This window comes from Dendronephthya gigantea, unplaced genomic scaffold (genome assembly GCF_004324835.1).
Source record: "Dendronephthya gigantea isolate DGI-Jeju-01 unplaced genomic scaffold, DenGig_1.0 000022F, whole genome shotgun sequence".
NCBI lineage: Eukaryota > Metazoa > Cnidaria > Anthozoa > Malacalcyonacea > Nephtheidae > Dendronephthya > Dendronephthya gigantea.
In genome coordinates this window covers 871,532-895,221 of record NW_021163032.1, presented here as the reverse complement: position 1 = coordinate 895,221, position 23,690 = coordinate 871,532, and the positions used below count along the sequence as shown (strand labels likewise).

The 23,690-nt window shown below is 38.7% G+C and overlaps 3 protein-coding genes across 5 annotated transcripts; 2 read left to right on the top strand and 1 right to left on the bottom strand.

Moving 5' to 3' along the window:
• Positions 1-122: 122 nt before the first annotated feature.
• On the top strand, positions 123-12,035 carry LOC114522203 (titin homolog). Its single transcript, XM_028542837.1, has 28 exons — positions 123-235; positions 894-1,030; positions 1,134-1,280; positions 1,401-2,004; positions 2,226-2,654; positions 2,819-2,959; positions 3,068-5,889; positions 6,266-6,370; positions 6,481-6,523; positions 6,603-6,712; positions 6,881-6,958; positions 7,138-7,248; positions 7,434-7,484; positions 7,916-8,020; positions 8,095-8,126; positions 8,437-8,527; positions 8,640-8,715; positions 8,813-8,862; positions 9,009-9,099; positions 9,335-9,473; positions 9,561-9,662; positions 9,913-9,973; positions 10,078-10,113; positions 10,205-10,319; positions 10,432-10,508; positions 10,706-10,765; positions 10,939-11,687; positions 11,856-12,035. The coding sequence occupies exons 1-27, from the start codon at positions 130-132 to the stop codon at positions 11,683-11,685; spliced, it is 6,666 nt and encodes a 2,221-aa protein (XP_028398638.1). The 5' UTR covers positions 123-129; the 3' UTR covers positions 11,686-11,687; positions 11,856-12,035.
• Positions 12,036-12,187: 152 nt separating this feature from the next.
• Positions 12,188-19,791, top strand: LOC114522300 (transcriptional adapter 2-beta-like). 2 transcript variants are annotated; one of them, XR_003686891.1, is made up of 21 exons: positions 12,188-12,219; positions 12,354-12,454; positions 12,543-12,602; positions 12,882-12,976; positions 13,166-13,206; positions 13,283-13,333; positions 13,591-13,644; positions 13,927-14,030; positions 14,178-14,250; positions 14,459-14,522; positions 14,607-14,653; positions 14,734-14,764; positions 14,893-14,972; positions 15,083-15,154; positions 15,250-15,314; positions 15,390-15,433; positions 15,786-15,820; positions 15,889-15,968; positions 16,051-16,113; positions 16,832-17,070; positions 19,703-19,791. XR_003686891.1 is itself a non-coding variant. In XM_028542959.1 (20 exons), the coding sequence occupies exons 1-20, from the start codon at positions 12,204-12,206 to the stop codon at positions 16,952-16,954; spliced, it is 1,299 nt and encodes a 432-aa protein (XP_028398760.1). In that variant the 5' UTR covers positions 12,188-12,203; the 3' UTR covers positions 16,955-17,689. The 2 variants fall into 2 exon arrangements, 1 of the variants encoding a protein (XP_028398760.1); XM_028542959.1 differs by lacking the exon at positions 19,703-19,791 and having other exon boundaries at positions 16,832-17,689.
• LOC114522301 (L-fucose kinase-like) lies at positions 18,621-22,378 on the bottom strand. 2 transcript variants are annotated; one of them, XM_028542962.1, is made up of 11 exons: positions 22,215-22,378; positions 21,722-21,838; positions 21,477-21,574; positions 21,117-21,151; positions 20,811-20,917; positions 20,103-20,554; positions 19,911-20,010; positions 19,756-19,821; positions 19,533-19,589; positions 19,334-19,437; positions 18,621-19,211 (listed from the first exon to the last, which is right to left on the bottom strand). In XM_028542962.1, the coding sequence occupies exons 2-11, from the start codon at positions 21,774-21,776 to the stop codon at positions 19,149-19,151; spliced, it is 1,137 nt and encodes a 378-aa protein (XP_028398763.1). In that variant the 5' UTR covers positions 21,777-21,838; positions 22,215-22,378; the 3' UTR covers positions 18,621-19,148. The 2 variants fall into 2 exon arrangements, with proteins under 2 accessions (XP_028398763.1, XP_028398761.1); XM_028542960.1 differs by having other exon boundaries at positions 21,722-21,810.
• Between the last annotated feature and the right edge of the window lie 1,312 nt (positions 22,379-23,690).

Below are 23,690 nucleotides of genomic sequence, written 5' to 3'. Positions count from 1 at the left end.
GCAAATTTTGCGCAAATTGCTACGAAATTTCGGTCGCGTAGCAACGCTCATTACTTACGCCAACAATGGGACACGTCAGCTGCTGTTGTAATCGACGCATGCGTCACAATCGAGGTCTTCAATGAAAACATGGCAGTAAGCCACGTACTGATTCAAATCTTACAGATATATATTGTATTTTTTAATAAATTTTATGGCATTTCTTCCATGAAATGCGCTGACATAAACTGCAAAGGTTAGTACTATTGGTACATTTCAATTCCTCATTAATTTCTATAGAAGAACTATTTTTACGTAGCCTCGAAGATATGACATATATGTCTCAAGGTGTTCAAAGCTATTTCTAAATAAATTAATATTGAATTAAGCTATATGGTGGATGGTATACTGTTGACCCATCCTTTTGTAATTAAGCTATACAGTTGATGGTAAACTGTTGATCCAGCTTTTTTTACAGCTTGAGATGTCGAGGTTTCCTTGATGTAAGCTATCCTAGATAATTGCTTGTTGTAAAATATTGTGAGTTTTATGTTCATGATTGTATTTTTGTGACTCTGGAACTCTAAATTCTTACATTGTGTTTGTGAAATTTTATATAAAAAAGATCTTCCAGTCTGGATTATTCTCATCTCTTCAATGCTTTATATAAATATGAGTTTAGAGTCTTATTTATTTATCCATTATTTATTTTGTCTAATTACCATGTGGGACCTAAAGGATATGTCTCTCATTGCAAGACAAGTTCACTTGATTCATTCCTAATCCTCATTTGACCTTACTTTAACCTTGAGCTATATGTGTGGTATCATACCAGATCTCATCTGGATTAAGTGGATTTAGGGACCTGTACAAGCGATTTGATTTCTGTCTAACATGGGTCTATTTTATTCCAGCTCCAATATCAGTGGCTACTGCAGTTGATGACTATGAATCTACAGATGAAAATTATATAAGTTTTAAGAAAGGAGATAAGATTTTCATATTTAGTAAATATGTTGAAGTAGATAATTCTATTTGGAAAGGAAGTTTGGTATGAAAAATTGCACATTTTACTACCAGTTGCATGCCTATAGTGGAAACTAGTGGAAAATTTGATCTCTTTAAACTTGTATTGTAAATTATCTTGTTTACAGAATGGTGCTTCTCCAGGGCTTCTCAGACGGGATCTGCTCAGAGAGAGTAAAATACTAATTGGTGATGATAAATTGGTTGAATTAGCATCCAATAATTTGGTTGAATCAGCATCCAATAAATTGGTTGAATTAGCATCCGATAATAAGGTATGCTGTAACATTGTAGGAAGTATTTTCATTTGTTTTTTAGTGTTTGTCTTCATTGCGATCCTATTTCTCAGTAAAGTGGACACTAAATAAACAATGCCTGCTTTTTCAAAATGACAGGTAAATCTACATGGGAAACAGCCTGTGGCATCCCAGCAACCATCAGATGAATTAGGAAGGCAAAACGCAGATGAGCAATCGCAAGACAGTCTCAAATCACCAGTTAATGATGCAAACAATGAGGATACTAACAAAGTAGCTAGCAAGGCTACAGAAAATGAAAGGACAGCCCAATTCCCTGCTGAAATATTGGAAGGTGGAAGTTCACACTTAAAAAGCCTGGATGATGATCCAAATGGAAATCAGGATCTGGATAATGAGAACAATGATCAGCAAATTGTTGGAGAGGCTAGTGACACAGATGGCACTGATGGAGTGCCCAGAAGGGAGGTTTATACTAATCCAGATGGGGTGCAATATGATGTGAAAATAGAATATATGGATCCGTCAAATGAAAAAAGTTATGTGGAAGTTGTTGACGTAACCAAAGAAGAGCAGTCCCATGTGCTGGATAATGTTAATGAAGAAAACCAAGGACAAGGACGTGATGATGGTGAATCCACTGGGAAGGAAAAAACGGGATTCTTAAGCAGCGTCAGGCATCTTGTATCTGATTTTGCAGATAATATTGTCAAAGATTTCCAGGGAGAAGAGAATAAAAATGGTGGGTTTACTTTAGTGATAATGCATAATTTTTATTCCACATACTGGCACTCTTTCCCTTACCTGAAACTACCATCTTAGTTAGAATCAACTTACTCAAGCAAATCTGGATTCTTACTTGTAGAAGCAACATAAAGAAGATTGACCTTCTTGTTTTGCACTGCTACATTACTATAATATATAAAAATAGTTGGCTATAGACTTTTGGTTCTATCCTGTTAGATAAAGAAATCAATGTAGAACAAGGTGAACACAAAGAAAATCTAGAAAGCAAACAAACTTTGGGCAAGCCTGAAATGAAAGAGGACACTCCACCAGGCAGCACCGATGATGAACTAAACAAGAAGCCATCAGAGTTCAAAGGATTTCAGTCAAAGTTTGAGCAGATGAAGGCAGCACGTCTGGAAAGAATGAAGGAAAGTATGGCTGCTGATGATACAAGCATTCCAAGGGCAGAAGACGAGGAGGAGGTGTTAAGAAAACAAGCGAAGAAAACCGTTGAAGATATTCCTGGATTGATTAAAGAAAGCAAGGAAGAATTGGAAGATAAAGTGGCTGGCGATAAGTTAAAAGACAAGGAAACGACTGCTGGGAAAAAAGTTGGTGAATCTGAAAGTCAAGAACCACCTAGTAAAAGTTACTCAGATAAAGGTACACTAAATGGCTTGACTGTGTCTTCATAATTGTTTGTAGAATAGTTTTTGAACTACCAATAGCCTGCATAACAGGCTCATAGGAGGGTAGTAGGGGACTTTCGTGGAATTAGGAAGTCAATGGTATATGTATCTGTAATTGATAAATTATCTTTTTTGCAGTATTGTGTAGTTCTGTGGCTATTAATGACCGCGAGGTCTGCATGGAAAGTGGGAGTAAGGAACAATGTTTACAGGATAACTGTTGTTTTGATGAGACTGCTGCACCTGGAAAACAATGTTTTTTCAAACCAAGTGCCCCAGGTAATTATGTGCTATTACCTTCATTGTCCGTCTTTGTAGGCTCGCTTGGTTTGGGTGGTCAATTTTGAGAGGAATGGAATTTCAATTCTGTCGTGTGATTTTTTATAGAGTCTGGTTTCACCGATGAAGAATTACAAAAGTTCAAAGAGAAAGAAAAACCTGAAGCTGAAAAAGAATCAACGGCTCAAACTGATGGAAACACTTCAAAAAGCAGCGAGGTTAAGACTTCGACCATTTCTGAAGAAGACAACAAGGAGATTTCTGGGGAGGCAAATGAAGGTGATAGTGGAACAGACAATACGAAGAAATTGGCTGGTGATGACCAAGGTGGTGATGGAGATGAAGACGTTGCTAAGAATACAGAAACAGAACCCGAGCAGGAAACTGAGAGGGAAGTTGAGAGGGAAGTTAAACAGCCTCTAGCAGGAAATGATGATGGACAGACTGAAGGAAGCGACGTTGATAATGGACATGAGGACGGAGATAAAGTAGCCCCGACTAATGTCAAGAAAGTTGTAACCGAGAAAGAGGAACGGTCAGAAACCGATGATACCTCGACTAAGAACAATTTGAAGACTGTGTCACATAGCGAAGACGATAGTTCCAACAAGGATAAGGCTAATGTAGATGCGAAAGAATCCTCGGATGCCAGTGCTGAACCATCAGTCCGTCATGGAAAAGTATCGGTCAATGATGCAGGTACACACAATGAAAGACGAGAAAGTTTACAAAAGAGTATGGCTAATGATGAAGATACGGCAAGTGTGAGGTCAGCTCATGATTCGGGAAAGGACTTAAGTTCATCTCAAGATGCGAATGGTGAAGGGGATCAAGATGACCAAGAAGTTAAACATGATGAAGGACTGAAAGAGGTGGTTCAGGATAGAAAAGAGGATGCCAGTGAAATGGAGAAGGAAATGAAGGATGATATTGATGAGAAAGATGACATGGAAAAGGAAGTAGTGAAAGATGAAACTGGAGTAGAAGAAGAAGATGGTGCTGAAGTTGAAGCGGAGGATTCTATGGAGGAGGAAGATGAGGAGGAACCCGGAGAAGAAGTTGATGAAGATGTGAGTGAAGGTGGAGAGCCTGTGAAACCGAAAGAAAATTTTGAAGTGAAAAGTTCATTGAACAAAAAAGAAGATGAGACTGAAGACAAAATTCGAGTTGATAAAGAGGAAGATGCGAGTGAAGGAGGAGAGTCTGTGAAACCTAAAGATCTTGAAGTGGAAAACTCATTAGGGGAAAAGGAAGACAAAACTGATGTTGATAAAACTGGAGATGGTGTTGATAGTGCTGATGATACCAACTTAAAGGAAGACCAAGAAGAAAAAGAAAGTATTACACATCAAGTGAAAGAAGAGGGAAGCCATGAGGAGGCTGACAGCCATGAAAACAAAGATAAACAACAAGAAACTGGGACTCCGCAACAAGACGGAGATCTTGGGGCTAATACTGCTGATTCGCAAAACAATCTGACAAATACCGGTGCTTCTTCGCCGGACGAAAAGTCTGAACAAGATGAGGAAGACTTACACAAGCAGAGTGTTGGTGAAAAGGCAGAACATCGTCCTGATGCCGAAGGAATCTTTGCTTCAATAAGAAATCTCCTGCCTGGTGGTGGTTCGAAAGATGATACCGAATCTGAAGAAAAAACCACATGTGATGCGTCGACTCTTGATAAGGCTAAAGATTCAGACAAGGAGAGTGATGGGAAGATTAGCCCAGAAAATGAAGAGGATGATAAGACTGGAGAACACGATTTGAAAAAAGATGTTGAAGAACAGATTGACAAAGACACCCAATTTGATGTTGAAAAAATTTTCGCTGGTGTCGAAACGCTTCTACCTCGTGCTGATACAGAGAAGGACGAACAAGATGAAAGTTCGGAGGATGGAAAAGACAAGAAGGAAGATGAAACTCGGGTGAATTCCGAGTCGCTTCAGATGGATAATAAAACAAAACCAACTATAGCAAGTGATGACTCCAGTATCAAGGCTTCCGGTGAAGGTCAGGATGAGGGAAAAACATCTGAACCAAGGTTGGTGAAAAGTTTGAAAGACGTTCCCGATGATGAGTCTTCAGTCGTGAAGGATACTGGGTCTGATACCGATGTTCCTTCGACTCGTGTTGTTACTGAAGAGAAAACAGCAGACTCGGGATCAACTCTCTTCCAAAACAACACCGGAACAAAAGTGTCTCTGGAAAAGACAACGACAAGTACAGTTGAGACGACAACTGAAATAAGAGAGACAGACAAGGAAGATGAGGGTTCGAAAGCTGAGAGTAAAGAAGGGAATGAAGGTGCGACGGTGGGGAATAATGAGACGACAGTTGAGGGGAAAGTGGTGAGTAGTGGGGTCGAAGAAATAAGATCCGAACCTGATGTTATCCCTACCAAAACGACCCCTGTTGAAACGCCTGGGACGATGGCCACAGGACATAAAGCGTTTGAAAAGAAATTTCCAAATATTGCCTCAAAATGGATGAAAAATAAACTGGCGAAAGGAAAGCGAATGGCGGGGAAAGGTACAGAAGACGAAGGATCCGGGGATAGGAAGATCGACGGAAACCTGGACCCTGGTAAGGTGGAAGATATCCAGGAGCCCGAAACAAAAGATAATAAAGACCTGCATTCTGGTACCTGTTCCAAAGATGGAACCTGTGATGGAACTGATACTTTTTCCTCGAGTATACATCGATCTATTTTAGAAAATGACGGCGAGGATGATGCAATTTTCGAACCAGGTCCTCCTCCGGATGATGTGCCGGAGGGAAAAAGTGTAAAGACGCGTTTCCTAGAAACGTTGGGTGTCGCTGTAAGAAAGTTCAAAGAATACCACACGATTGTTGCAGGGTACGGCTTACAGATGATGAAACCACTCAAGAATATTGTGAAGTCTCTTGGAGAACAGATAGGTTTAGGAGAGGTAAGAAGCTAATGGATATGAACTAATTTATATGTGATAATAGGAAAATGATCTTAAAGAGGCTGAAATTAATCAAAGCCCTGGAGAAGTCAACACTCTTATGAATGGGCAAACCAAGGTTTTATGCAATTAATATGTAGTTGAGTGCAGTTTATCTGTAGTTTTATTTTTAGTTTTATTGCTCACTTTTTAGGCTGAGCTATTTTTTATACTGACGTGTTCTATCATCCCAGAGATATAAGATATAAGACTACCCAGCAGATATAATAGACTACCCAGGAGAATGCTACGATATTCAATTGATAAAGTTGTAGCTGAATTGAATCTAAAAGCGTCTTTCTTGTTAAAAACTGACCGCTAAAATATTACTTTTTAGACTATAGAACACGTGGAACATGAATTGAAACACGGTCCACAGGGTGTAGTTGCCCTGACTTTTATCATGATTGCAATCACTACATACTTCATGTTCAGTGTTTTGGTAAGTTACAACTCTTTCGATTTCTCATTAATTTCAAGCATTTAAACATTGGGTTTCGCGTTTGAGTCGCAACTGAGTGTCTTTGTAAAAGCATTTCATTTTATTTTTAGTGTGGAAGCAAGGTACCGCCCGCCTATGGACCCAATCTAAAAGGTATGTTCTTTTTACCTTTCTTCCCGAGCAAACCTCTTGTCCTCGTTTATTTTCAATTTACTAATTTTGTTTTTAACAGATGTTTTTAAGACGTACGAAGGAAGAATTCGTATTCTTGAGGAAGAGTGCTCGGGGTACGAGGAAAGAATCGAGAATTTAAATAAAAAAGCCAATGACGATTGCGAAAATGTAAGAATTACGATTTTTACTGACAAGTATTTGGGTAATATAAATTACGATTTGTGACACTTTATTCGATGTAGGATTGTTTCTAAAGAGTTGAAGGGGCGTAAACGTTTTTCAAGTCTCAAAGAGGATGTAATAAAATGACTGTAAATATATTTCTGTTTTTCACAGAGCTCTGAACTTCAGAAGCATCTTGATGATGAAAAACATGAACGAAATAAAGCTGAAGAGCAGATTGCAATTTTAAAGGTGCGTGTTAATTGTATGCTTCTTTGCCTATCTACGAGTGACGAGGCAATTATAACACCGTATCGTGGGCAGATGGATATGGGGTGTGTTGAAAAGGGCACCCCCCCTCCAGCCTTATTTGTTTCATATTTTTATAAAAGCTACTGTAATTCATACCTTCATGCACCTTGCTTGCGCAGGAAATTGTCCAAAATATGAAAGAAAAAGTCGAACTGTTGGAGGAGGAATCTTCAAAGTTGAAACAATCGTTGGTTCAAAAGACTGAACGCATTGATGCCATGGAAGAAGAGGTATGCTCCACATATATCTGTGTTTTCAACTCAAATCCTGTGGAAACGTTAGCATATTTGAAAGTTGGAATGATTGTGTGCATGACTTTAATACTGTGAGCATACTAAGTGTTGCTTAACAAATTCTTCATGATAATTTTAAAACATGCCTTATCATGCTGCGAATTTTCTCGCTTTTATCTTAGCTTTCTGTGAAGTCACAAGAGAATGAAACGGCTGGAGAAAATATCAAAGTTGTAAGTTCTAAACCACGGATTCTCTGACTACGAGATATTTATCATTTATAAACCCGGAGTGGGGGGTATTCGGCGAAATTTTTCAACAAATTTCCCGACGAATTTTATATTTTCTGAGCTTGTAAAATTGCCACAAAATTCAGTACAAAGCCTCGTTAAAGTATCTCTTTAAATCAGTAAAAGTAATAGGACAAGGCGTAAAATAGATTATTGTCGAACGTATTTTAACATTACCTTAACTTTTCTTGTGTTTTCTACATTTTTCTTGTCGAAAATACGGTTTGTTTCCTCGTCAAAATCTGCCATTTCTAAATTTCGAGCAAACGACAACGCTGTTCCCGCCATTTTTGTCCTTGCGTGTGGTCTCGCGTGATATTCGCGAATCGTGTTCATATTCTTTATTTCTTATCTCCGACATTCATTTTTCGTAGTTGGAAGAGCAATTGAAAGAAAAAGACGAGGAGAAAGTTGTTTTAAACGACAATATCGAGGATTATAAACAGCAATTATCTAAGGCCGAAGATGACACGGACAGGGTAGGTGATTTTATTAGCCGGTGGATCTCAATATATCTGGATTTCTCTGGACACTCGCTTTCTTTTATTTGTAGCACAAGACTATGTTGCAGGACTGGAATGACAGGTATGTTAACCTGTTTGTGAACTTGTTTCTAACCTGTTTGTATTGCTATAAGTGTATTGTTTTATGACTGCAAAAAGCCACTTTTTGCTGCGATTTTATGTGCGATTTTCTTCTTTTGATAGATGTGAACGAGTGAATTAGTTACTGATGTTCAAATAAGAGTTCTTATACATCAGAGCATTCGTAACGAATTACTCGTTCACATCTATCAAAAGAAGAAAATCGCACATAAAATTGCAGCAAAAATTGCAAGGGTAAACGATCCTATAGAAATCTTGTCCCATCTGAAATGTGTTCATTACTTTTTCAGATATCATGAACTGCAGCAAAAATACGACGACGTGTCTGTAAACAACCAGACGCTGCAGGAACAAATTCATTTCAAAGACAACGAAATTGAGGTGACTGACATTCAGATTTCGGTTGAAATATGTATGCATCGTTATATGAGCCGAACTGACGCTCGGAAGCTTGAAAAATCCGGCTCAAATGCTCTGCTATGACTTTCTTTAGGTTCTCCGTGACTCGTTGATTCAGATAAACGGCAATATTCATGTAAACTCTGATGAAGAATTATCTCAGGAAGAAAGTATGTTTATTTTTGTGACACACTACCGAGGTTCAGATTTGCCCACTACTTCTACCACTATAAGATAATGTTAACACTGACAAATATTTCTTCTCAGTGCAAGAGGCAAGATCAGAGAAATTTAAAGAGTTAATGGATGTCTCACAGGTAAAATCACGATGGTGGTTTTCGCAAAATACATCCCGTTAAAGATAGATCTACATTAGGGTAGTTCTAAGCCAATATCTCAAGAGCTATATTAGATTACTGGATGCATGAAAAGCATGCAAGCATCTCTTTTGTTGTGTTTTTAGATCAGAACGGATTACAAACTTTGCAAGGAGGAAAAAGAAAAATTGGAAGACGATGTTAAGGCAGAAGTTGACAAAAGAGAAAAGTTAGAAGGTTTGTTTGATTCCCAGTACTACACATAAAAATGACACATCGGAACTTTGGCTGGTTTGTACTCGTTCTTGCATTGAATGCCGTGCAAAAAACTTTGATTTAAGTACAGAAAAATAAAACAAAGATTTTTAAAGTTTTTGCCGCATGCAACATTCAGCCTTTTCAGGGAAGTTTAGAAGTTAAACCTTAATATCCATAAAGCTTTGACACTTTCTTTCATCCTTTCCCTTCGTAGGTGAAGTAGAACAACTTGAGATCGATCTGGCCAAGTCCAAAGCATCGGAGGAGGAGATCAGATTTAAATATCGTGAGGCAGATATAAAGCTGAATGCACTACAGGACTACTTCAAGAATATGGAAAGCGATCTACACAGGTAGGATTTGCTCTGATTTATGTACCACGCGCTGGTCGTCGAGCTTGGGAGTCGATAGACATTGACAAGCGTTTCAATGTTTTGCAGGAAGTTGACTGCAGAAGAAGCCGCAAGATTGGCAAGTGAATCGGAACTTGAAAGAAAGCTTCGTGAAGCATCGACCGCAGTTCAAGATGTTGAACTTTACAGGTATATGGGTCTATAATAATGTTGTACTATTCTTTGGTATGGGTGGATTATTAAGGGGTTTAGTTTGCTTCAGCACGGTAAAATAACACTGAGGATAGCAGTAGTGTGTATGCGAGGAAGGGTATTTTTCCTGATTCCTGAGATTCATGGGTATATTTTCATAATGAGGTCTGCCATATGTAAAGTTGGTTTGGGTGGAATAAAAGTTTGACCAAAAATCTCAAGACTGCCCGGGCTTAAATTTATGTAGAAAACAAGTGGACGAGTTGAGAAAAGAAATCGATGAAACTCAACAGGCGTTCAGATCACAGGTGTGTAAACGATGTTTTGAACCATTGCTCGCGATTCGTGTCTTGATTCGTGCGATTTATAGGATTTGAAAACTCGAATTTTCATCACCTTTTTTCTATCGCAGATTTCGTCTACTGAGGAAAGAGCTCATGAAAACTGGGTAAGTTTCGTGTTCCTTCATCATAAACACGTCACTCTTGTTCATTTTTGACTTTGTTCTTGTGAGTAATGAATGTGCTGTGATCTTTTAGCTGAAGTTCCGAACGGCAGAAAGAGAGTTGGAGGAAATAAAACGTGAGAGAGATGCTTTAAGAAGAAGATTGTATGATGTGGAAACTAGCTCCAAAGCCACAACTCCTTTGGAAGGTAATCTCGTGATTATTGCGATGTGTGAAGGATGGAGCATGCCCTAGCTGTTTGCTAATCTGGTCGTTTCTTCTTGTGTTGATATCACTCGCATTCCTTCGTTTTCATATAGAATCTTCGTCATTGCCTGGAACTGAAACTCAGGAATCGCCACGTCCTGAGTCACCCGCAACAAGTGTGCGCTCTTCGGTAAGTCGTTTGTTTTCATCTAAGATCATTTAAAAACCTTTGAGTGCAACGTTTCTAAGAATGAAGCCCTATAGTAGTGTCACGGTCAGACTTGTTAGTTATTCAAATTCTCGCATAAACAATGTCTGACTTGCAAGAGAAGACAATGTCTGCGTTATTGTATCGGAAATTTGAGCAGCGTTTTTGTGTGTTTGTAGAAGAGAAAAAACTCCAACCCTCGAAAAAGCCCGTCAGGATCGCCTTTGGAGGAGCGAAAGGTAAAATTATCTATAAAGACGGAGATATCGATAAAGCGAAACCAATCAAATGTTTTGCTTACCCGCTGTTTTAACTTCAGAACAAATTGACTTCAGAGCGAATTTTAGTTCATCTTCATGAGTACAATCCGCCACGCTTGTGATGTATTGGTCTTAACATATACTTTCTTCAGGACCGCGTTCGCCGTAAGACTCGAGACAGGAATTCGCCGCTATCTTGGAATCCAGACGTGGGACCTCCCCCCAGGCGGCGTGACAAAGATAGGGAAACGCCCCCACCTCCTCCTCTGTGGGACCCTAATATGGGCCCACGCCGCAGGGGGCAACGAGATTCACCTGGTATGGATGCTGAGCGTAGGCAGAGGGACAGATATACACCTTCCCCACCGCCGCCTCCTGACGCAGTGATTCAATCCTCGAGAAGAAGACGAAGGGATAGGCCTACACCTTCATCATCCCCACCACCACCACCACCTCCTGGTCACATGTTATCGCCAAGAGGTATGGGACCACCTACAGAAAGACCACCACCGAATATCCCAATGAGAGGTGGACCTCCACGTATGATTTCGCAACCCGTTGGAGGTGGAATGAGGGGACCTCTGGAAAACACACCTCCCTCGGGTTACGCGAGAGGTGGGGGGCAAGGCGGGCCTATGGCTACAGGGATGCAAAGAAAACCACCAAACACAGGGATTTCACCAGGGGCAGCAGTTCCTCCCACCAAAATTTCACCTCTACGAGGCGTACAGCCCCAAGGGATTAGCCCCAATGAGCAATCGACACAGTTTGTTAATAATAGTTTACAGAACATTTCTCCGCGCGGGGACTCGGAACAACCTCCACCACCGCCATTGTTTGCTAGTAATGGACCCTACCCAAGACCCCCACCTAGGAAGATACAAACGCAGCCTTCGTGATGGTAAGTAATTCTTCCAGTTTTGTACGATGTTGAACTGAAAGATAGTAGCCCCTTCAACCATTAGTCTATCACCTAACTACTTAATTGCCACTTAGTCGAGGCAAGTCAAACGTGGCAACTTTGCTCCTAATTAACAAAGTACGCTTTTATTTTTTTTTCATTTATTAGGCAATTCAATATGTCCGTCGAGGGACGGAATAATAATAATAGGAATGGCATGGAAACATGAAGAATAAAACGGTGATAGATTGGCTATAAGATATTATAATAGATAGAGACAATATCAATGAATACAGACTGTTTATAACTTTATATGTACAAATTGGTGTGCAATAAAACCAACCTTGTGTCTCCTAATTCATTGTCAACTAATTCCAACTCATAATTTAATGGTTAAACGGGAGAGTTCATTTCCCTCTCTGACGTCACCTGAAACGCCAAGAATAGCCAGCAATCGCCTATTTTCGCGCTTCCCATCGCCGAAATATATTTCCGGCAAAAATAATAAAATCCAAGATGGCGCAGGGTACAGGTAAAATTTTGATTATATTTTCCTTTTTTTTACCGGTTTTTCACAATAATTTGAATTTATTTTGATTCCTTAGCAACGAATGTGTGCTTATCTTGTTAAGTGAATGATTTTCTTTTAATTTTGAATCCACTTAGGCAATGGTTTTGGCCAATATCATTGTAACTATTGTCAAGCTGACTGTACGACTCTGCGGGTGAAATGCGCTGAATGTCAAGATTTCGACCTTTGTGTTCAGGTTTGAAAACGTCATACGAAACAAAGTTGAATGCTAGCTGTTAAATATATCCGAATAAAGACGAAATCTTAAGAATTTAATTTTGTAGTGTTTCGCATCGGGAGCAGAAATGGGCGAACATAAAAGGGACCATAATTATCAGTTAATCGTAAGCTATTTTGTTAATTCATTTCCCTGGATTGACGGAAATAGATTAGTAGAAATCTGTTTATATACAGACTTAACTCCCTTGACATCTGTGAAGCCCTCCCCCCCTGGAAAAGGTCCCCCTTCCCCCCATAAATGCCCCAGTCAAGTCCTATTCTAGCCCACATTAATTTTTCATGATTCCTAAAAATCTTCTTTAACTATTCACCTTAGCCATATAGCTATAAAATTTGATATCTCGGGAGACGTATACTTACCGCTACCCCTCTCTACACATTAGGACAATGGTACCTTCCCTCTGTTCTCGGAAGATTGGTGTGCGGAGGAAGAAATGCTTCTCCTAGATGCAGTAGAACAACATGGTCTTGGAAATTGGTTAGACATGACTCTCAGACTATCCTTTTAGTTTTGTATCATGTTCATGCTTCTCTGTATTTAAGAATCATTTTAAAACATATACATATACTTCTATTAATGCTATTAATAATATCACCATTATCATCAATCACCACATCCCAATCTTCACCAGCATTTCCAAATATTTCTGTATATACATATCCATAGGGTGGACATTGCTGACCATATAGGAACAAAGCCATTTTCAGGTAGAATTTATAACTGTGTCACATTCTAAGAAATATCTTTCCAGAATTCCAGAACATTCTTTGCGCTTTTTTGCAGAAACCGAAGATCATTACAGTGGATGTTATATTGAAGGCCATGTGGGGAAAGGTGATGCATCTTTTGCACAATAAACAGCGGCTGATTCCAGCTACGTAGTGACTCAATTTTTATCCAGACAAGAAGAAGTGAAACATGCACCACAGCTGTGTCTTTGTGCATTAAATTTCTTAAGATTTAGACCCACAGACAGTTCAATACAGTTTCATTCTTTGGTTAACATCTTTTCTGTTAAATATCAGCATCACAATTCAAGGTTAGTGCTACCACCAGGCACCAGTATAATTCATATCTTTTTATTCTTTCAGCCACAATACCAGAGTTTGTATGTAAAATCACTGATCACACAGCAACATCCACAGGTTAGAAAATTGTTACATCTTAATGTCACTACACCACCAATACTTCACCCCACCACCAATACTTCACCCCACCACCAATACTTCACCCCACCACCAATACTTCACCCCACCACCTATACTTCACCCCACCACCAATACTTCACCCCACCACCAATACTTCACCCCACCACCTATACTTCACCCCACCACCAATACTTCACCCCACCACCAATACTTCACCCCACCACACTAGACTATGAACATGAGGACATTTCAACTATTAACCAGGGCATTTTCTTCCAGGTGAACTCTCACCAACCCTCACTCATCCTCCAGAAGTCTTAGAGATGACATTAACAGAGCAACAGGATCTTGGTTACCTGCCATTTCGAGATGATTTTGATAAGGTTTGCATTGAAATTTCCAGTTTTGTTTAAACACTAGCAAAAACATAAAAAATTGGAATTTTTAATTCTGTCTCATGATTTAACCCATTGTAACTTATACCCATAATAAAGACTCTATAACAACACTTGTTGTTATGGTTTTTTTAGGAACATGACAATGATGCAGAAACGTTAATTAGTAACATTCAACATTCTCATGAAGATGATGAGTTGGACTTGGGTAATGTAACTTAATTTCATCCATAGCTTGACCTACATTTTTTGTAAGGTTGATCTGAATGAAACCAGAAGAATTTCTTTCTTTTCTGAAATATTAACTTATGAATATGTTGTAGCCCAACTAGTACTGTAAGCTATCTATAAGAGTTTTTGCATATCAGAGAAGCATCACACAAATATATTCAACTGAGTTAACCATATTTCCTTAGCTTTGAAACATGCGTTGTGTGACATATACATTGAACGGCTCAAGGAAAGACAACATCGAAAAACGTGAGTTCCATAAATTCATGCATGTATTACCAGAATTCATTAATTTAGAATGCTTCTTAATCATTTATATTGCACTAAATTTAGGATCGCCAGGGACCATGGGCTGATTACAAGCAAGCACAAACTCACAGGTACTTATGTCAATTTTTCTCAATGGTAAGACTTATTCCTAATGGCAACTAACAAGTAACAAGTGTGAATATCTTTCCAGCTTCAAGAAGGAAACTTTCTAAGGAAGACAGGTAGGATGATAATATAATGTCTATTTGTAATTTCCATTGGGATAATGTGATGAGGGCAGATATCGACTTCTCTGGACAAAAAAGATTTTAAACCAGCTCCCATTTTAATATCTATAATTGCATTGTAGAGATTTTCGTGATGCTGCCAGAGTATTCGGGCGTCTTCAGCCAGCCGAAGACTGGGAACGATTCTTAAATGACCACACTAGTACGTACTGATCTGTAGATTACATTGGACTGTTATTATATTATATATATCGTACTTTAAAAGAAAGTAAATGTGGAGTTTTGCTAAATTCTTTTTCTCTCTGGTTTCAGGACAAAGAGAACTTCAATTTCGTATTAAAGAACTGATACGATACAGGAAAAATGGCATTACGAAATTATCAGGTAAAATGCTTTTTAGAGGCGTTCAATTCTCTGTTGAAAGACGTGATTGTTTGTTTTCAAAGACGTTTTTGCATCTTCCTGGCTTTTTTAAATAGGTTGTCGCGAGTATGATGAACTAAAATTGAGACGAGAAAAACTTAAAGAAAATCGCAAAAAACTGGTGCGTAATTTTTGCCACAAGCCATTGAAGTTCAACTTGTTTTTTTTTCATTCAAATTGTTGTATCTTCGTACAGGATGCTTGTTCCCCCAGGAGAATGAACGTGGCGACAAAAAAAGAGTAAGTCCGTATCTGATAGTTTACTGCATGGATATATCATCTATGATTACACCTACCAAAATGGAGGCCAAAATGAACTTCCAGACGCTAAGATCTTAGAAAAATACTGATTTACGGATCTTGCTGTTAGAATACTTTGAGATTGGTTAGGAACCGAAATCAAACTGAAGCTTTATACTCCATTGAAGCTCACAATTTATTAATTTAGGCTTTACTTTTGATAGGCATAGTGTCTTTCTCCAGGGTATATTCAGATAAGTTGGTATAGAGCTATCACTATACCCTCAATCTTTGGAGATACATAGAGCTTTTAGCACTTTTCTCTGGTTTATTCTATCCTTGTTCTTTGCAGCCTCAAAGTTGATAAGAAAAAAATGGAAAAGAAAGGTTGGAAATATAATTCTTATTTTGCCCCGGAAAGAACTACGGAAATTCAAGTATTTTTTAATGTTTAGAGTCCTATACCACCGCATCGTTTTCGGAACTGATCAATGGTTATGTGGGCTTCGAATTATTGTCTATTCGTGAGAAACAGGTTCGTTCAATTGATATAGTCAAAGATTGGTTGTCTACTCTGGCAAACTGTTTCTCCATATGCTATAATTCTTCTGTTCTAGCTTTGCAATACTTTACAAATAAAACCAGCGTTCTACCTGACGATAAAAGGCATTGCTTTGAAGGTGGGTTAATAATTCAGGGTTTCCTGGCTAGCACTAGTAATTTAGGCGATCCCCCTCTAATAGGATGTAATTAACAACAGCCTTATTGTGTCTGTGTCCTCAAATAAACTTTAGCAGTAGCGTAATCAGCCTGATGATTTGTCTCGCTATGCTAATATTTTGGTGTTCACTGACTGAAAACAATAGATTTCTAAAGACATGAATAATTATAACTCGAAATTTACAGCGGGACAAAATCGTCAGGCTGACTACGCCACTGAACATTAATTAGTCTTTGAAGTTCAAAAAAGCAATATTGCATTGTTTTGCTATGGTTTTGCCATGTAGTACCATTGACTCAGCGCGTTTTAAAAAACAATCTGGCGGATTTATTCACCTGTTAAAGCTAGATTAGGCCAAGGTTAGGGCTAGTTCATACGTCGGTTTTGGTCGCGTCGAATGCTCTCAAACTCAAACAATAGATAATGAGATGATAAACCTCATTAAGATTAATCTTCATCTCATTATCTATTGTTTGAATTGCATTCGGTGCGACCAAAATGCGGCGTATAACCTAGGCTTAAGCACAGAGATGGTGATATCAAAACAATGGAAAATGAGCTGAGATCCCTCGTTATCCATTGTTCTTTATGCGCGCCACCCACGAGAAGCTCAACTGTTATAATTAAAGGGCGTTAATTCAGGCTAACCCACGTGACGAGCGAGTTATCGTTTTCAGAACCATTCATTGCGAAGACGGGGCAGTTCTGTTAAGACTCGTTATCCTCCGTGCGTTGGAAAATCGCAAAGAAAACGTCTTCTGTTGTTCTTCAAAGAATGTGGATGGCTTCAGAACAGCTGAGACTAAATCTTATTCACACACTTGAACAATAATACGGCAAGCGTAGGTTCTATAAGCGCTTTATACGGAATCTCACAGACTGTGTATCGTCGACTAGCTTACCTTGTTGTAAACGGGTAAGTTTTTATCAAAGTAGATTATTGTACTATCCAAATTTTATTTAACTTAAATGAATTAGAACAACGCGGTTCGAGGATCGACAGCGAGTTTATACAATTGATGGTGTCGTGCATATATCGTTTGAAATACCACTTAAAAAGTCTATAGAATTATAGACGTTTCTATAAGGGACTGTTTACGTTATTCCGCTTAGAAGAGGTTAAACCAAGTGTGACATGAATTTTTGTATTGGAGTGAGCAAAAAAAGCATAGAAGTGTCGTAGTCATCCCGTCAATAATAGCATGTGCTTGTTTGGTTCTTAGGGGCTGTTCACACGAGCCGTCTGGTAGTCGTGTAATCATATTCACAATAGCATGTGATTGTTCGGTTTTAAAAAGACTTATTTATTTCAATACTTCAAAATACGCTTCGTTAAATCTCGGTAACCGGGCTCGTGTAAACCAACAACCCCATGTGCCAACAGCTCATTTTATTTTAATACCTCGAGATCGTTTCACGCTTTGTAAAACCTTATGCAGGTAACAGAGATCATAGGATGCAGTCCCTCAATCTTACTTTATAAATACAAAGCTGTGTTAAAGGCGGTGTTACACTATGCAATTTTCCTTGCAACTTGCAATGCAATTATAATTTCGAGAGATGTTAATTAGTAAAGAGTGTTCGAAATGCTAAGAAAACGTTAGCAGATCGTGAGAAATGTTCGTATTTGTCAACTTTAGATGCCTCAGGAGTAGAATTGCATTGCAAGTTGCAAGGAAAATTGCATAGTGTAACACCGCCTTAAGCCTAACATGCACATATGTAAAATGTTATTAAATTTAATGTAAGTATTTTTGTAACATAAAATGCTCGCTCAACATAATAAGACGCCTGGATTAAATTAAGGCTACGATCACACAGGACCGTGCTAGAATTCGTCCAGTTTCCTCGTGTGCACACGTAGAACCGTTGAAATTTTCAACCATTTTTACTCTGTAAACACCTGAACCGGACGAATTAGCCATTTTCCAATCGTGCAGGGTACTGGGTCTAGTCGCGAACCGCAAAGCATCTATGGACTGTTTGGAGGACAAATGATTAAAATGACTATATGCATGTTCTGTCCCTCCAAACAGTCCATAGATGCTTTTCGGTTCGCGACTAAACCCAGTACCCTGCTCGATTGGGAAATGGCTAATTCGAGCACGTTTGCAAATTCCCCTGTCCTGTTGGAATATAGCCTTACAGTGAGACCTTCTGTGTTCACTGAGAATTTGTGCACTGTATATAAATTATTTTCCTGTAAGTAAGAAAAAAACACGATCTACTTAAATTAATTTGTACATAGAAATCTAATGGAGAATAGAATTCAGACGTTTTCATGTATAGTCGATGACATTTTTGCCAAGAAACTCGAGCGTTGTACCCTAGTGGCCAGTTTATTGCCTATCCTTCTAGTCTTGTTCCAGTTCCCCCTTTAGTTCTAATTTGTGCCTATAGAATCGGGCCTACGGGTATAACAAGCCTTCCTATCTTCAACTGTGCATGGATTAGATCATACCTTGTTAAAAATGTGTTTTATTGAATATATGAATAGTTTGTGTTATCAAAATTTTATCTTCCAAAATGACCCGTGCTGGGCTGGGATTAGTCAAATCTTAACACGCAGAGCGAAGATTATGAGAGAAATATGATATGAAAGAACTCAAATGTTCATGATTCATCACGTAGCCCCTGTCTGCCGTGAGCGCAATGAATTCCAATTGTCCATGATAGATGAGTCGGTGTACAAATTTCCCCAGATTTCCTCACGGATTTAATATGAGGACGGTGAGAATAGCGTGTATATAATAAAGGAATATAAAATGCCTCGTATTTATTAGTACTAGTGTGAAGCGCTATTAATATAAAACTGTAAGTCCCGTTTCAGACGTCGAACTTTTCATGTACCGAATCGAATGCAAATGAACTTAAACAAAGGTTTTATTTTTCATTAAGATTAGGTTTAACACAAGAAAAGTTTGACGTTTGAAACTGGGCTATGTATTTTTTTGCATGCTCGTTCTGTAGCGCGTTATGCAGTTCAGGTGACGTTTATTTTACAGTGAGACCTTCTGTGTCCACCTCGATTCTGTGCACCGTATATGAATTATTTCCCTGTAAGATAAGAGACATGATTTAATAAGAAACGTCCCTTTGAGTGAGCTCAGTGCCTTTTGTTTTATCCTGTTCAACCCAGCCCACGTGCATGAGCAGACCTTCATTGTAAGTTATCTCACCTTCGCTATGTCTTGTAAGATTTTTTCAATCTTCGTGTGAATGTTTGGTTCTTTAGTTATCACTAATAAATATCCGCCACCCCCCGCGCCGGCAAAACAGCAACCTGAAAATAATATATTGTACTTCATAAAACTGACCCATATAAACGTCTATGAAGATCGACAAATAAGGATTGCGAACCTTCAGACTTGAACATACCGTGTGTAAATGGTGTGATGCTGTTAATTATCTCGCATATCTCCTCTGTCTCACTACCTAAATTTACATCAATTATACTTTGGTGAGTGCTTTGGCCTCAATATTTTCTTCAATTGGAATAACATTTGTAAATATAGCGACCATAATATAATCATTTTCTTTTTTTTAAGAAATATATACACTGAAATCCATTGAATGACAAAGAGAAACGAGGAATATTAACCTGGCGCCATGATCTTCTTTTGTTCTCTATAAACATTCAAACAATGACCCATCTTTTTAAGATCACCTGGGAACAACGACACAAACGTAAGTTTGCTATTCTCATTTCAATTCTACTGCCGGTTATTGCTATGTCGTTTAACACCCTCTTCCTACCTTCCACCCAAGCTTCGGCGCATTGCTCGGCATTTTTCGTGAGGTTGTGAACATTGTTTACGATCTCTGGGGTTCTTGCACGCCAGCGAGCGATGACGATCTAAGAGAAGGTAAACGAATCTAGTCAATTCTGTTTGTGAAATGTTACCACTATCTGTGAAAACCAAAGAGTAAAAAACCTGAAAGTGAAACCTGAAGAATATCCTTCGCTAATCTTGTTTTCCCCGTATAAATTAGCGCCATATTTGTGATAACCTTCATCAGCGTTTCCTCGCAAACATCCAGAATTTCTGGCAGAATTTCTAAAGGTTCTCTAGCAGGGGACCTTGTCATTTTCACCCCGGGAACAATCCCACCGACTTGGTCTTGCCACCCACCGCCTATCGTGAGCATCTTCTCGACCTTCATTACGAGATGTAACAATTCTCGGTCGTCATAGCTACGCGACATAATCCTCCATATAGCCGCACAAACAACGCCGGCTAGTATGCTACTCGTACCCATGCCAGAACCGAAGTGGAGATGTGACCATGTGCGGATTTCAAAACCACAACCGTGTTTCTCTTTTAGTTGTTCTGCGAGGGACTGGCTCGAGAGAAGCACCACCGTGTTTGTGCAAAGAAACGCTGCCTTGATAAGTGCTCCTATATGAGAAAATTATTATATACAAAGGTGGGTAAAGTGTAAACCAAAATTAGAGCATTGGAAGCATCGTTTCCTAGCCGTGTTTACTGAAGACAGTGAAATCAGGACGCACTGTTTCTTTTCGATGTTTTCTGAAAAAAACACGAACTAAGGAACATTGTCTCTTACTGCGTAACTAATGATTTGAAAGTTTACTGTTTGCCTGTACAATAATTCTACACGGTTGTCTGTCCAATTGCGAAAAACTTTGCCCACCTGGTGCGGCTGGATTGCAATAATCCTTCATGTCGTCGAAAGTTTTGCATCTCAAAATTTTCGGACCGTCTTCTCTTGAATTTTCCACAACAATGAGCAACTCGAATCTGTATGTACGTAATGGTTTTCACATGACGTAAAATCATCATTTATTTTCGCTTCACGGCAGTTAACAGACCTTAATTTATAGCTTTCTCTAGTCAAAGTTACACCAATATGGCGAACTTGTAAAGTGAATGAAAATTTTCTATTTAATGTAGTAAAAATGATAACAGGAAAATTTCGACTTTGAGTGAGGCATCTTACTCTGGAATTTTACGGATCTTTGCTCCAATAGGCCTCTGAAAAGGACAAAATATAAATCACAAAAGAAAAAAAATTGTATATACAACAATTTGGATAGGTTGATGAGGATATTACGTTTAGTATAAGCAAGTTGGTTAAATTGGCAGTGAAGACTAGGGGCCAGTTGACTTGCCAATCAGAGTCGTGTATTAACCACGATTTAAGTATGGAAATGTAATTAAAAAGTTTCAGTATGCAACCGCCAACTTTCGAGCCAAATAGAAGCCGAATCATTGAGCGAAATTGGCGTGAAAGATGGCGATCGCGTGAAGATTCTAGTTCACATATAGAGTTCACTGTCATTGGAGTATCATTTCTTACAATTCCATCCACTTTCACAGCGACATTGGTGACGACTCCGCCGTGTTCGTTCGTAATGGGCGGGGTATCGCTCCATCCTCCAGACATATCAACGCGAGCTAGGAGTAAAATATGTCAATTTCATGTCAAATCTTATCCCATCCTTTTCGTGTTCATTAAAAAAATTCGTTTCGCAAGTTTGAGGCTAACAGCTAACCCCTCTCCCCTCATCCCTTTTTCCCGCGCTACGAGCCTGTACGCATTACCTGGTGCTTCAGCTATCACCCATTCCCCCTCGCTTGCTCCGTCACCATTATTCATGATTATTTAGATACAGCACGGTCTTCGCCACGGTCTGTAGCACATGTACATAAAGAAAATCCCTTTCAATTTATCAGAAAAATATCTTTATACTTTTTGTACATATATATTTAATTTGCAACAATTTTGAATTGTAAGTAGGGAATGAACGCGAAATATCTATCAGCATTTTTGTCCCAACAGGGATATAATAGACTTAAAAGTCTACTTAAACAATTATAAATCATATAATTTGAATAGCTCTTCTTCAAATTTCCGTTAAATGAATTTGAGGCTAAAATTTCGACTTGAGAATTTCTTCTACTGCATGGCTAACCACCCAATTGGTGCATAGCCGTTTTAAACGTATTATCGCTTTATCGTTTGTATACGAAGTGTGATGTTAACAAGAGTAATGTTAAGTATGTTTATTATATAGCATAAGTAAAAGTTTCGTACCGGCAATTTGCTCTATACAAGGCTATGCTGTTGATTTTCTTGTTCTCTTCTCATCCACTCACATCAACATATGTGAAACACTGAATCTCGCTGGGCAATTTCTCAAGCGAGCTTTTTTTTCAAGCAAACATGATTGCTTATAAAGATATAAGATGCTAACAACAAATACCTTTAATTTGCATAATGTAGTGATTGGGGGAAAATAGCAATATAAACAGCCACCCGACTGTTATGATAAAACAATCACTGAGTTGAGTTAACGCTTTCGCAATCTATGCCAGGAGTAATACGAAGTACGGAAGGAAATACAAGTATATACGCGACTGGTTTTAGACTTCTCTAAGCAGGACCACTCTGGGTGTAAAGAGGGGTGATGGGGATAGAAAGAGAATTCAACGTGAAACACACCAATATTGTGGCCTACTAGACTACCACGGTTGAATGTAAGGCTCCATAGGGGCGATGGCAATGACAAAAGGGAGAAATGAAAAGAATGTCTAATATATCCTAACGACGCGGATCCCTTTCTTCCTCGTAGTTGTTATTTCAAGGAAATTTTCTTAAATTGTGGACGCCCTGGTTGAGTCTTTGTACTCAAAGATCTTTATCGAAACAGGCAAAATTAACATATTTCCAAGTGTGCAAATCAAGTGTGTACTCCTCACCTTAGCGACCTTGACACAAATTCACGATATATAAAATAGACAAAATTACCACATTTTTTCATGTTTTGAATGTAGCTACATAAATGAAGGCTGCTTTCCACTTACGCGTTTTTTATACGCACGTACACGTAAGGAAAATTTTAATTGCTTTTAAATTTTTATTATTTAACATCTAGGTCAAACTTTATAATGCATACTAAAATATGCAGAGATGAGATGATTTTGCTAAAGAAAAGGGACATGACGAAGGTCATGGTGATTGAGATGCATATTTATTGCTGCCGAGCCTCAGCGAGGCAGCACACTATTCTGGACGTACTGAACGTACTGATGTTTCTTCAGAGTTTACTCGACCCAGGCTTTTGTGCGCATTTATGTATTGTCGAAATTTGGATTTGATTCTGTCTGTCTGTCCGGAAAGATTTTTGTTCCGGGGGAATAATTAAGCGTGCGTATGTTTAAAAAATTAAAGGGGGGACGTACGGATTATATCTTCTAAATTGTAATTTGTAACGCGTGTGCAAATATCGATGTGCTGGAGTGCGAATGCAAACTGCCAAGTAAGTATGGTTTTTTCCTTTCTGCCGATTCCCATCAAGGTGATGAACTTTTTAGTATTTACTCGAGAGGCAAACAATGTGCTTTTATTAGTTTATCGGTGCTTCTTACGGCCCGAAATTTTCCCTTATCGTCGTGGTCGAAGATTACATTTAATAATGTCTTATTACAAGGGAACAAAATGTACATAAAAGCTCTTAATAGGGGCTTTATAGTCTTACCGTCAGGTGTAGATTTTTTGTCTGTGGAAAAC

Bases quoted from the DNA above. Each gene is read 5' to 3' on its own strand.
- LOC114522203 (XM_028542837.1), top strand. From the start codon at position 130: ATGGCAGTAAGCCACGTACTGATTCAAATCTTACAGATATATATTGTA. The intron at 1,281-1,400 runs GTATGCTGTAAC...TCAAAATGACAG, and splicing joins AATTAGCATCCGATAATAAG to GTAAATCTACATGGGAAACA. The intron at 7,249-7,433 runs GTATGCTCCACA...CTTTTATCTTAG, and splicing joins TTGATGCCATGGAAGAAGAG to CTTTCTGTGAAGTCACAAGA.
- LOC114522300 (XM_028542959.1), top strand. The intron at 12,455-12,542 runs GTTTGAAAACGT...TTAATTTTGTAG, and splicing joins ATTTCGACCTTTGTGTTCAG to TGTTTCGCATCGGGAGCAGA. The intron at 12,977-13,165 runs GTTAGACATGAC...ACATATCCATAG, and splicing joins CAACATGGTCTTGGAAATTG to GGTGGACATTGCTGACCATA.
- LOC114522301 (XM_028542962.1), bottom strand. From the start codon at position 21,776: ATGAATAATGGTGACGGAGCAAGCGAGGGGGAATGGGTGATAGCTGAA. The intron at 20,918-21,116 runs GTAAGATGCCTC...ACGTACATACAG, and splicing joins AAGATCCGTAAAATTCCAGA to ATTCGAGTTGCTCATTGTTG. The intron at 19,590-19,755 runs GTTAATATTCCT...ATGTAAATTTAG, and splicing joins AAAGAAGATCATGGCGCCAG to GTAGTGAGACAGAGGAGATA.